Here is a 13,418-nt window from a genome sequence, read left to right as displayed (position 1 = left end):
AAACAGGGGTAGGATTGGTTGACACTAGTAAGACACCAGTCTTCACCGGAAGACAGAAAATTCTAAATTTTTTCTGATTTCTACATTAAGAATCTGTGATCATGTAGAATTTATTAGATGGAATCCAGCTGCGAGATGTTAGTAATAATGTTTCATTTCAGGATTGAAAAAATAACACCTGTTATATTAATTTTGCTGTCTTTTTCATCCAGAATTATTAATACCTATCTGTAGCAAGTTTTACTTTATTAGGGAGAGATATAAAACCACAATGGAAATATCTAGTGTGGTTCTATCAGTTCTACAACATTGTTCTACCTCATTAAGTTGAAGTCTAAAAATCACACAAATCTTTATTCAGTATTTGACTTCAGTAGAGAAATTAGGATATGTTACATACGACATACTGTTGTCCCAGATTTTTAGTTCACTGAATGTAAATCTGCTCGTAAGGAATCTCTCACCTGATGGATTTCTACCTCCCTGAAATCAGACATGCTGCTCAAATCTAATAGATTAGTGAACTTTCCAGCACGCTAAAAACACTTAAGACATATAGAGCTCTTTGTTAAACAGGTTTCCAGTTCACTAAAAACAGATTTACAACTCACGAGCAACCCATTATCTAACATGTTTTTAGCTCACTGAGAACAGATTTACTACCCAGAAACAACCCATTATCTAACATGTTTCCAGTTCACTGAAAACAGATTTACAACCCATACGCGAGCCATTATCTAACATAGTTCCGACTCACTGAATATTGATTTAGAATTCATAAACAACCCATTATCTGACAAATTTTCACCTCACTGAACAGATTTGCAACTCATAAACAACCATTAGCTAACACATTTTCGGCTCATGGAAAGTAGATTTACGGCGTATAAACAACTTTATCTAACTTGTTCCAGTTCACTAGAAATAGATTCAAAACTCACCAAGAACCCTGTACCTGATAGGGTTCTGTCTTCAGCAACAAGAAACAATAACAACAACAAAAAACCAGCCCAGCATGTGCATAGTATGCCACGCCATGACACCTTTGGGTTTTGTACAGCATGAGGTTTTTGGAGGGGATTTTTTTCTTAGCTCTGAACTCTGCTGATGAAAGGAGCAATATTTCGTTTGGTCACTCAGCAGGGATTTGTTCTTTCTTGTTTTCTTAAGCAACTTTATCAGGTTAATCTTTCTTATTGCCAGTTTTTAAAATTTTACCTTGTTCTTGCCTGTGATTTCGCACAAATATTCTTTTGGCTGACCTAAGTTGTTTCAGAGCGTATGTTTATACAAAGAAGCCTTTTTTTTAAAAAGCTAAGTTTCAGTTTCTAAGCTAATAATTCTTTTTTTTTTAATTATTATTTATCATAGGTAGAAGCTTGAAGCAATACATGAATTAACCAAAGCCTGCTTCAGTTTATCTGTAGAAAAACACTGCAATATTCAAATAGCTTTAATACAGCGGTGCAACAGTAGACAGAAGACAAATGAAGTTAAAACTAAAGAAAAAAGGTGGAAGCAAGGCAAAAAAAAAAGGCAAATGAGAAACAGGAAAAAGTAATGAGATACACTCAATGGTTTTTCTCCTAACTGTGTAAACAAAGGCACTGAGATACTTTGCCAGTGAAATGTCTCTCACAGCACAAAAGGAAGTGTTATGTGAGAAAATGCTCCTGTTTTGAACCTGAGGCACTCGTGTCTGTAGAGCACAAAAATCTTTTCACTGCTAACATAAAGTGTCAGATCCTGTGATGTATTGTAAGGCTTTTTACAGTCTGAATCTTTTAAAGGTGTTCCAATGTGTGCTACTATTCTTCCTAACTAAATGGGTCCAATTTAACTGTCAAAAAGGCATTTATGTTCCCATTTCTCTTACAGAGCATTACTTTTGGTACATTGTGAGATCCCTTTAGTTTTGGAGCTTTCTTCTCCAGGAAAGGAATTTTTAATCTGTTAAAAATAAATATTGAATATTGTTGCTTTTTATTTCATAAATGGAGTCATTATAGCTGTATATGATATATGTATATGTTATATGTATTTGTGTATTCATTATAACTGCATATAGGTCCAGTGATTTTCACTTTTTAAAGGAGGGAAACTGAGAGGCTGTTGTTAAGTCTAGGATATTTAAATAGTAAAACATAATATTTATTATTCCAACTTGAAAAACAAGTTGTCTAGTTTAACACTACCTTTTGTTTCTGTATGTGGCTGCATATTAGAGAATCACAGAATATTTTGGGTTAGAAGGGACCTTAAAAATCACCTCATTCTAAGCCCCTGCCATGGGCAGGGACACCTTCCACTAGACAATGATTAGTGGGTAAAATCTATGAGTTGTTGCTATAGGTGAATAAAGTAATCTAATTTTATATTAAGCATTTATTATTCTAGATTGATGTAGTCCTGCACATTTCATGTGTTGTTTAGGTGTCCCTGGTGTGAAACTCTAAATGTATTTATGACAGGAGCTGACTTACACTGATCTTTTAGTATGGTATGTCGTGAGCGTTCCCAACCTCAGTATTGAGGAAAGGTGGTTTTGCCTATTGAACTTGAGATTATTCATGAGGAATTAATACTATTTGTGGCTGATTCAACTGTAAAAAATTACCCTTAGATTTTTTACTGATGCAAATATTTACTAAATTTTTACCTTATCAACTCTGATTTAGTTGCCTTAAATGTAAAACTGTTTGGTGAATTTTCAGGAAAAAGCTACACAGAAGGAACATTTCCTGAATTTCATTGTTTTATTCTAAAGAGTAATGTGATCCAGCAAATATTATTAGGTTATTAGGCTATTCTGCTATTAACACCTCAAATATCTCTCTAATGTTTGGTTTCCTTCAACATTAAGAATAAAAATGTGTGTTTATATATATTTATTAGAAGGCTTGTTAGTCTAATAGTATTGATTTAAAGGTGCTAAGGGTGAATAGTAGGTTGGTTCTTTTTAGAGTCCACATGTAATGCACGAAAAGATAATATGGGCTCTTGTAATTAGCAAAACATTTCTTCCATGACAATGGTTGAGATTTTAAATAATCTAATAAAACACTTCCATCTCCATAAGTTAGGTTTCCATTCTGGAATTCCTTCTGCTTTTAAAGACTCTTTTACATGGATACTTTAATTATATTGATGTTATGATATTATAACACTTGTTAACTTGTATTGCCTCAGTAAGTTTGAAGGAATAAGATTACATCCATGGAGATGTTTGTAGTGCCTTGAACTCAGGGTAGTTGTTGCTTTGAAGAACCCAAAGCCTTCGTTTATACTGTCCTATTACATTTAATAATCTTTAATGTGGAATGGATTATAGCATGGGTTTGAAGATGCAGAAAAATGATAGAGGTAAAGAATTATTTAACGTTCTAATTGTGCAGTCAGTGAGGAACGTGAATCTAAACCCTTCTCTTCAGGTGCTTTAGTGCTCGTGAGACATTTCTTTCACCCCAGATCAAACGGTGACCACCTGTAACCCATCCCCACAATCTTACACAAACAGAGTGACAGAAAGCAGGGTCCCCTCCTGTGACCAGTCTGGTGTAACAATCGCCAGGCTGAATCCTGAAAGGTAAATTGCCAAAGCCAAGTCACAGAATGAATAAAGATCAAGCAGGTGTTTCAGTACTGAACATGAAAGCCTTCTCCAAAGTTCTGATATCAAAGTGCTGTTCATGATCAATTTCATTACTTTGATGGCTTTTGAGTATTAAAAAAAAATATGATGTTGAGAGTTGTTCACTGCTTTAGAGCACTGCTAAAGAGAAGGAGTTGGTAAAAATATGAAATTAAAAGGAAAAGGTAATTGAAGTGGTACAACTGGAAAACTTTTTACTGTAAACTTCCTAGATAATTTTAGAAGTATAAGATAAGGGATAAAAATCTAGGAAATTGACAACTAATATATATATATTACCAAAAGCCAGTGGCAACAACTATTGGATAATTTAAACTTCATGTCCTTTAGTATTTTTATTTCCTGGTTGCAATAATAAGGGAGCTTATTCTGAGTTCTTCAGTTATTGATTTGTTGCTTGTCTGTTCCCTGAGAAAGTCAGATGAAGATCAGCATGACAATATTTATAGGCTGCATCTCATCTGTGGGATGCAATCTATCTTCGTTAAGTTCAGTAAAAGTGATAGATAGCGTTTGGCAACGTAATGATGTGATCACTCTGCCATTGCCTTTGTAAATCATAAGCTGTTGCATTCTCTTGTGTAGATATTTAATCAGTTACACACCCCATTACTGATTTAATTCAGAATGTCAGTGGCAGGTGAATAATGTGAGTATTTGTATATTAATATCATATTGTATTAATGTTCCTTTCATTTAAGTATGCAATTCATGTGAAAATCATAAACTGTTGCTTCATGGCTAGAATAAATCTAATCAGTGCTGTAGGCATCTAATGCCATCAGTGTTTTAATTCAATATGTCAGTAAAACAAATGTGTTTCTTTTCATTTCCAGTTCCTTTATGCTTTACCAATTCAGAATATTATATGATGCTGCAAAAATATGAAGCTGAGAGTAAAAAAATTGCTAATTTTCATCCTTTTATAGGTTTTGGGACTAAATCCTTCAATTGTAGAACCAGAGAGGATGAGGCCATACTTCCAATATAAATATATTAATATATATATATATGGAATTTATATAAAAATATATTTTAAAAAGTGCTCTAGAATATACTTTAAGGAAGTACTTATATAAGTAAATATAAAATAATATTGTTGCTGGTTTGCATAGATATAATACTGAAATGCATGTGCTTTGGCATCTTCTCTACTGTTCTGTCTTTAACAATATGAAGTTGCTAAAAGGTTTTAATTTTAGAGGAACAACGTCCGAGTGTCTAGAGGACCATTTGTAGGATCCCTTCTGTCCTCAGTTGGTCCTTAGTTTATCATTATTAAAAAGATTTACAGGAATTTGGAGATTCATCAATAACCTCTAAAAAAAATTATTTTAACCTAGAAACATATAAACTAACAAAAAAATTGTATTATCAATGATAACTTACTATACTGAAGGTTTGCCTGACCAGTGTACTGATGGCACTTCATCCAGCTCACGTTACATGTTAACAGGAACAAAGTTGTATTATCCATTGTAAGAATTTATTTAAATCTTGTTTTGTTTTAGCACCTACTTTCCAAGTCTTCTGTCATTGACTTGAAAGCTACCTTATAGACATTTATAGATGTCTAAAAGTATTAAATGCGTCTCTTCTGTACTGGTGGAGTTCTCACTTCCATATGTACACAGAACATGATAATACTAAAAGTTTACTGGCAAATAAAGGCGTGCTTGGTGTAAATCCTTCAGAATTAATCTTTTGGTGGAGCTAAGCAAATGCACTTAGTATGTGTTTGCAGCACAGTTTTCAATTTAATTTTAATATGTTTTTCTTGTCTTACATCAAAGCAATTTAATTCCCCTGATTATTTTTTATGAGGAAAGCTTTTTTTTTTTAGTCTGAATTTTTCTGTTTGAGGTATTTATGAAACCATTATCATCCACGGGTTTGTCTCCTGAACCTTTTGGTAGTTTCAGACTTAATTTGCTTGAAGATGTGATCATCCAATAAAGCACCCTCTCTTCTTTAAAAAGCATATATACATCAAGAAGTTTCTGAATTTTTATTACATAGAAACACAGACTGGTTTGGGTTGGAAGGGAACTTCAAAGATCATCAAGTTCCAACCCCTGCCATGGGCAGGGACACCTTCCACTATCCCAGGTTGCTCCAAGCCCTGTCCAATCTGGCCTTGAACACTTGCAGGGATGGGGCAGCCACAGCTTCTCTGGGCCAGTGCTTCACCACACTCTGCTTAAAGGCTTTTTTAATCCTTAATTGGATACTGGATATTTGATTAGAGACAATTTTCACAGCCTGATTCTGTTGTCAGGCTATTTTAAAGTGTTGAGTTGTTTTTTTTCTTTTCAGTCAAAGTATTAATCATTGGCATTCCTGTAAAGATGTAGATTTCTTGAGTCTTTGAATATTAGCTTCTTTATTTTCTTTTAAAGTTGTACTCTTTGAAAGAAAGTGTTTTATTGATTGTTTTGTTTTTGTTCTACTCCACTGAGAACATACGTATGTATGGCAAAGTTTTGTTGTAAAACTGCGTACTTTAATTATTTTCCTAAAACATTTTTCATCTGCATGCTAAATGTTTGCTCGTCTCTAAATATGCCATAACTTTCCATGTATCTGTTTTCTAAAAATTTAATTACCATTTTATAAATAGTAACATGGAATTAAACAGTCTTCTGTCACGATTTACAGACCTTAACATGGAATTGCAGGATGATGTGTCAGAATGTGAAGCTGTACTTTCTAGTACCTGTGGAAAAATTGAGTTCTTCTCTTTAGTATAGAAATTAAAGTAAACCATCACATCTGGTATTGAAGAGCACTTTCATCATTTTAGTTGTATTTTAATTCATCACATCTAGCTGTGGCAGGAACAACATCATTATCTTTTGTCAGCCTAAAACTCTACTGAAGCAATGTTATGTAACCAGTTTGCTCTCAAATTTCTTGACAGATTCAGACAAGAAACAAAGCTGAAGTTGTTAGAAATTCAAGAGGTTACATGAGGGAATTTTCTTTTTTTTTTTTTTTTCTGATAGACATCTTACAAATGAAGAACATTAAATGCTCTCATGTTTTGTTCATTACAAATAAAGTAAAGAACTGGTCAGAAAATGTCAATACCTTTGTCATTTTGTAATAGAATTGCAGAAAATCCAAGTTGGAAGGGACCCACAAGGACCACTGAAACCAACTTGTGATTCCACACAGGGAAACGTAATAGATAGTGAGTTGATATCTAAGAGCATTGGGTTTAGTTTAGAGAATTTTATGTAGTTGCAAATTGGGGTTCAGCATATAATTTTAATGTAAATTAGTAGATTAAGTTAAAATTGTATTCCTGACCCTTTATTTTAGCAGTTATCAGACTTACTAAGCTTCTTTTAATTTCAGAGCTAGTGGAAGATTTGCAGGAAGTGACTAGGACGTTTATCAGAACCCATATCTAGGTGGTACAGACCTCTGCCCCTGGGACTGATCCCTGTTCCCAGATCAGGGAGCAGAGTGGTTCATATGTGCAGTGCTTGGCCTTGTGTCTCTGGGATAATTTGGGCAGTCCGAGTGTCCTTTGAATCCTGTGTTGTGTTCCTCTGGCTCTGAGAAATTGTCATTACTTTCAGGATTTCTTCTGACTCGCGTGTCTGTGTTGGTTATTGGTCCTAAGGCTGATATTTTGGCGCTATGATGTCAAAGGCATTTTCTGTATGTTACAAAACTTGGTTTGGGCAAGTTAATCTGTGTTTGAGGTGTGGAGATTTCAGGGACTGGGAGGTCTCTGTAGGCAAAAGGAACAAAACCTGATGTGGTCTTGTTTACACTCCCCAAAGAGACTTGGTTTTGGGGTTTGGCTTTTGTTTTTTTTGTTTTGTTTTGTTTTTCAGAAAAAGTAACAAACTTTTGCTGGAAGAGTGCATGGGTTACATCTCAGAAGGAATTAGTTGTTTCATTCAGGAAGGTTGCCCTGGGAAAAATAAATGCCCGTGGTGTGGGTGTTAAGGGGTGGAAGACCCAAGAATCAAGCAATTGGGTAGGGACAAAACCCCTCCAGAACCTTCCTAAACCACAGTTAATAATAACCTTGCATTCAGACATGTTCCAACTGGCTTTAGAGTACTTCAGTAGGTGTTTGCCCATCTCTGTCATGATATTTGAAAGAACAGAATATTTTTTCAGTTCTTGATTTCTGAAACCTTCACTATATTTCAATATGTTTTTAATGCTTAAAATTAAAAATAAATTTATAAGGCAGATAAAGAATGCGTGTAACCCACTCATCTTTTTGAAAACCAGAATTAATATCAAAAGGGTCATTTTTGTAAACCTCTTCTAAAGAGGTTTTTGTAATTTTCAAGTTGCTTTCAATGCCAGGTAAACTCTGTCTAATTTTGAACTACTTGTAAGTGAGCTGTTTTTCCTGAATTCTATTTCATAAGTAGATAAACTATTTTTACACATATTCACCTCCCTCTAAGGAATGTCTTCTTTTAAGACAGGTCACTGAGACTTATCCCCAGATATGTCACAAAATGTAGTCAGATCATCTTCAAGTGGTTTAGAAAGAGAAATACAGAAACCTGATACGTAATTATTTGCCTCATGGTTTTAAGTTATTTGCCTCAAAGTTTTGATTTAGTGTTTGCTGTTTCAGTGTGATAAAACTTATTTTGGAACTTTCTGTTCTGTCTGTATGAATTGCACAGTAAATATTACATCTTTCAGCAAGCTGAATGGAAATTGTAATAACCAGCATAATGTAATCCTAATTATATTTCTAGATTTTTGCCTTCTGTAGCTCATTAATAAGCTGTGTGAACCTTCTGGTCTAAAAATATTTGTTTCTAACAAGATAATAAGTGAAGTTATCAACATACATTTCTGTAGTAATTATAAGATAATGGTAGGAAATAATTGCTCCTATTCCTCACAGTCTGTCATTTTTGTATATTGGGACTGGATAGAGTTTATCTTTTCTGGACATTATGGTCTAGTTTCTCATTAATATTTTCTTTTCTTTCTAGCTCACAGTTTTTTATGTTGAATGAAAGAGTGTGGTATTGTGGCTTATTAAAATAATATATTGGTGTTGAGACCTTCAGAGTTGGTATTTCTTTAGTACTTTTCAGGTGTTTTAAAAAAGCTCACACAGTTAATAGCACCAGGACACTTTGATCCCTATTAATGTAAAGTGTATCAGTGTCAGAAAATACATTGAAAGATCATGCTAAATAATAAAAGTAACTAGTGAAAACATCCCAAGACTTGGTTTAAATGATATTTGAAGATGTGACTTAATTATTGCTGTCTTGAATAAATGCATGTTATTTCTAATATATCATCTGGGGACACTGTACTAAAAATTTAATTTAATGATTGTTAGAATGGGCCAGTATATTACGGGATTGTTAACAGGTGGTCTTGCTCTCTAGCTTTCTTTTTTTATTTAAATTTATGAAAAGAAAAAAAGATTAAGATTTTGATTCCAATAAAAAAAATAACAGCAGAAATGATAAAAGAATTGACAGACTCGGGCTGAAATAGCTGAACTCTGTGAGTCTGCAGGATCAGTTCTGAGAAGAAAAATAAAAACAAGCATCTTCTTAGCAGGTGTTTGATTTGCTCTGTCTGTAACCGTCTTCTTCCAGATGTTGGGTCAGTGGAGGGACTTGCTTATCACAGAGCTTGGGACACCCTGTATTGGACCAGTTCCACCACATCCTCCATCACGAGACACACCGTTGACCAGAGGCGTCGAGGGGCTTTCAACCGGGAAGCCGTAATAACCATGTCAGAGGATGATCATCCACACGTGCTGGCTCTGGATGAATGCCAAAAGTATGTATTACATCTTCCTTACCAGATTTTAATTTCTGGCACTTCTTCATTTCACAGTCAGCTAATGCTGTGAAACACTGATACCTACAAAGATTAAGTAGATTTCTTCTTTTAGGAGAAAATTGTTAATATATTTTATAAAGCAGTTGCAGAATTAAGGTGCAACGTTTTGTATGTTTTCATGTTTCGAATAATAATTACGTTTTCATGGAATGTTAAAAAGTTCAAGCTGCTTTTCTTAAAAGTGGGCTAAATGCAAATTAATGAGTGGTTGTTTGAGTGATTCCATCAGACGCGTTACTCTTATTGCTTAAATTAAAAAAAAGATAATTTAAGTATTTACAGAAAGTTATCTGAGTTTCTTGTGTGCAAATTATGGCCCACATGTTTATCTCAGAAACCAGTGTAGTATAAAAGTATATAACAAGAGATGAACATTTACAGTACTTAAGGACAATATCCTGCAGAGAAGTCTTAGTTCCCTTTTGTCCACTCTAAAGAAGGCTGTATTTCTTAGTAAAATAGTAGGAAAGTTTATATTTCTACTCCTGTTAATAAATTCTTAAAAATTTGAGGTACTTTAATCTTCTCTGTTACTTCTGGAAAAAAGGCAACCTGCCTTTTCTGCTTCTTGTAACTGTCTCTCCTTTGGCAAGGCTGGGCTCCATCAATTCCTTATTAAATCCCATTTTTAAATTCGTAGCTGAATGTACAATGTTGCATGAGTAGTCAAGGTTATTTCCATGTGTGATTTCATGTCCTGTTTATGCAAATTAAGAGTTTATACTGTATTTTAAAATATGTTTACCTGGGTATCATAAAAAAGCCACCTAAATACTGATGGAGATTGTAATAAGAGAATGAGCAGGTTCTGATCAGTCTGTGAATTACATCCCCAGCTCATTCCATAACATTTGTCCACCATTTTTAACCACAACAAGGGGCTGAATGACCCTTCTGTAGAGCACATTAATGTGACTTTCTTCCCACAATCAACCTTCTGCATCCCAGTCCTTTGGTCTGTATCACATTTCTAAAATGGGAAAAGCTACAGGTTAATTTCACTGTTAGAAATTACAAATATACACATTAGCAGAATTAAGTTTATATCACTCCACAGCTTCTATCTCTCTGTAATGGTTTATTAGTGTACAGACATGATCAGAATTGAACAGATCTGTAAGACAAAAAAAACCTGTACTTGTATACAAATTAATGAACTAGGAAACTGCTGTAATTTATAGGATATTGGCTATTAGATTTTCTTATTCACCACTGATTATCACAATTACTCCTAGAAGACATTCAAAATTCTCTGTGAAAGCATATGTGGTTTTTTTTCTGTTGCTCATTTCATAGAGAATTAAATTATAAAATGTATCTTATGGTTTTATTTGTTATTTTGATTTTAATACAGCTTAATGTTTTGGACTAACTGGAATGAGCAGCTCCCAAGCATCATGAGATCTACCCTCTCAGGCAAAAATGCACAGGTTATCATTAGTACAGATATTCTGACACCAAATGGACTGACCATTGATCACAGGGCAGAGAAACTTTACTTTTCAGATGGCAGCTTGGGAAAAATTGAGAGGTGTGAATATGATGGATCACAAAGATATGTAAGTAAAACAAAAATCCTGAATATACTCATTGTAAATCTGTTTGTTTGCATTTTTTAGCATCTTTAAAGTGCAAATGTTACAGAAACATTATTAGTTGCCTAATGTTTCTCCCAGTATTAGTTGTATATTAGATTTAAAACTTAAAACTTTATTGAGCTACAAGTAATGCTCTATTTGCTCAGAATTTCTTTTCTGTAATACTTGAGTGTTACTGGACAATTTTTTTTTCTTTTCTAACTGTACATCTTCCTTTACTCTTTCATCATAATACTTTTGGTCATTGAGTGCCCTATTAGTTTCAGCTCAAGTAGACCTTTTACCAGGAAGATGCTGACAGCAGTTTGTCTGTGCTTGAGATTCTGTTGCATGTTTAGTATTTCACTTCTCATATTTCATGAAATCTTCCTTTCAGTGGATTTTGTACATCACAAAGTTCAGGATGAAATGAATGAAGGACATGTTCTGGCTTGTCTTCCATTCCTAGACATAAAAGTTAATGTACATCAACTCACTTTGATATCTATTAACTTTAAAAAAGTCCTTTATATGCAGTATAAAAGCTTAAGAAATATTTTTGCATCCTAAATGAAAATTCCGTGTTTTCCTGGAATCTTATCCAGAAGTTCCACACACTTTGTTCAGACAAAATTTTCTTATCAGAACAAAATAAGAGAGCCGAGCTTGTAACAGCATCTAGTTTTGCATAATTTCCTTTTTCCTTTTGCTGTCATTTGTATAAATTAACCACAGCTCACTAATGTTTTCAGAAGCAGTAAATACGTCAGAAACTGGACAAACCAAAGCTAGAAGGATTCTAAATTTTAAAGTCTTTGATTATCTATTTACTGTGAAAATTGATTAACTTTCTTGGTTAACTGACAGAAGGCAGATTGGGGGGTTTCTTCAAAATTTTTTTCTGCGTTATCATTTAGGAGATAAAAACAGGATGTTTTTCTTAAATTCTGCTTCCATTCAACAGTTCTGCTCAAATATATCCAGTCTTCTCTGTTCTTATTCCCGACCATTCTGAATAATTATGTATTTGGAAAGTTCCTCAGTTTTCTGTCTCTCACATAAAAGTAATTTTCAAATGGTGTCTTGAGGGAATTGTCACCATCCTAAAATACAGATATAAGGAGTACATATAGGGATGAATATAGGGAGAGGAAATTACCCATTTATTTCTGATACTTGTCAGCTTTGTCAGCTATTTCCTTTGTAGGACTTGGATCCCAATTTGAAAGTTGTAATATATTACATTATCCTTCCCTTGACTTCCTGTCCTTTATTTCTTTTTTGTTATCAGTTTTGAAGACTGACAGTAAATTAGAGGATTTTTTGGATGTTACTCCATCACATGTATTAATCCACATTTTTATAATTGTAAATGACAAACTGTCTTGAAGTAAGGTTCATTGGTCAATTAAAAACGTGTATTTAGAAGACACAAACCACTTTTATCTCTTTGACAAGTAGGAAGTTGTGCTTTGTGTGTGTGCCTGCAAGCTCATTTCTAATTCAGACACTTATTCTTAAGTTCCTGGAGCTTAAGGATGTACAGCAGTAGTTATATACATTTTGTTCTGGGGATTTGCTTTGCTTAAATACATTGTCATCTCTATGTATGAAGTTATTTGTCTACATCACTACTATTTTTGTCACGTTTAAGAGGGAAAAGAGAAAAATATCTCATTTAGATCACAAATAGTAAGTAATTTTTAAAGTAGTTTCATCTTCTATGCTTTCTTCAGTAATTTTCTCTGAAAATAACCCTTCCTAGATTGGATATTCTCTTCTTCCTCTTCCAGTTTGAGAGGAATTCCTAAACTATTTTCTTATGCTTTTTTTCAGTTAGAATTATTTTTTCCCATTTATTTTGGCTGTATTTCTGCTTTTTGATGTATACCTCTGTGTTGTACTGCTGGTTCTTTTTTTCATTTTGCAATCGTTTTTAGTTTCGCTTTACTGATCCTGTTTTACTTAAGGTTTTTATCAGTTAAGTACAGGGTAATTAGTAGATATTTAAATAGTTTACTTCATCTTTGCACAGGGTATAACAAAATAGGAGATGGAACATGATGCAACTTAGCTGCAGGAACCATTACTAAAATCCACTTTTTAATGAGGCCTCTGGTTTTCAATTTGCATCAGCAAGACAAACTGTTTTCTCAGCCTCTGGACATTGAAACGCTCAGTTTTCCTACTATATGGCCTTTTGGGTTGGCTTTCTATCATTTTAACTCTTCTTCCCAGTTAAATAAACAGGAAAGCTCCTGACAGCAAAAAGCTGAGTCCATCATGATCTTCCGAAGGCTTCTTGGGAGGTCTGTTGTGTTACCTAT

At 33.9% G+C, this 13,418-nt stretch overlaps 1 protein-coding gene across 5 annotated transcripts in view; it reads left to right on the top strand.

The window, feature by feature from the left end:
* Window positions 1–13,418, top strand: part of LRP1B (LDL receptor related protein 1B) — a 675,815-nt gene that overhangs the window by 523,302 nt on the left and 139,095 nt on the right. For all 5 annotated transcript variants that reach the window (XM_017830208.1, XM_017830207.1, XM_017830205.1 and 2 more), the window contains exons 41-42: window positions 9,262–9,451; window positions 10,869–11,073. In XM_017830208.1, the coding sequence (XP_017685697.1) occupies window positions 9,262–9,451; window positions 10,869–11,073 (395 nt within the window). The remainder of the gene's footprint in view (window positions 1–9,261; window positions 9,452–10,868; window positions 11,074–13,418) is intronic.

This window comes from Lepidothrix coronata, unplaced genomic scaffold (genome assembly GCF_001604755.1).
Source record: "Lepidothrix coronata isolate B3197 unplaced genomic scaffold, Lepidothrix_coronata-1.0 Scaffold175, whole genome shotgun sequence".
NCBI classification, from domain to species: domain Eukaryota; kingdom Metazoa; phylum Chordata; class Aves; order Passeriformes; family Pipridae; genus Lepidothrix; species Lepidothrix coronata.
This window is presented reverse-complemented; position numbering and strand designations above follow the sequence as displayed.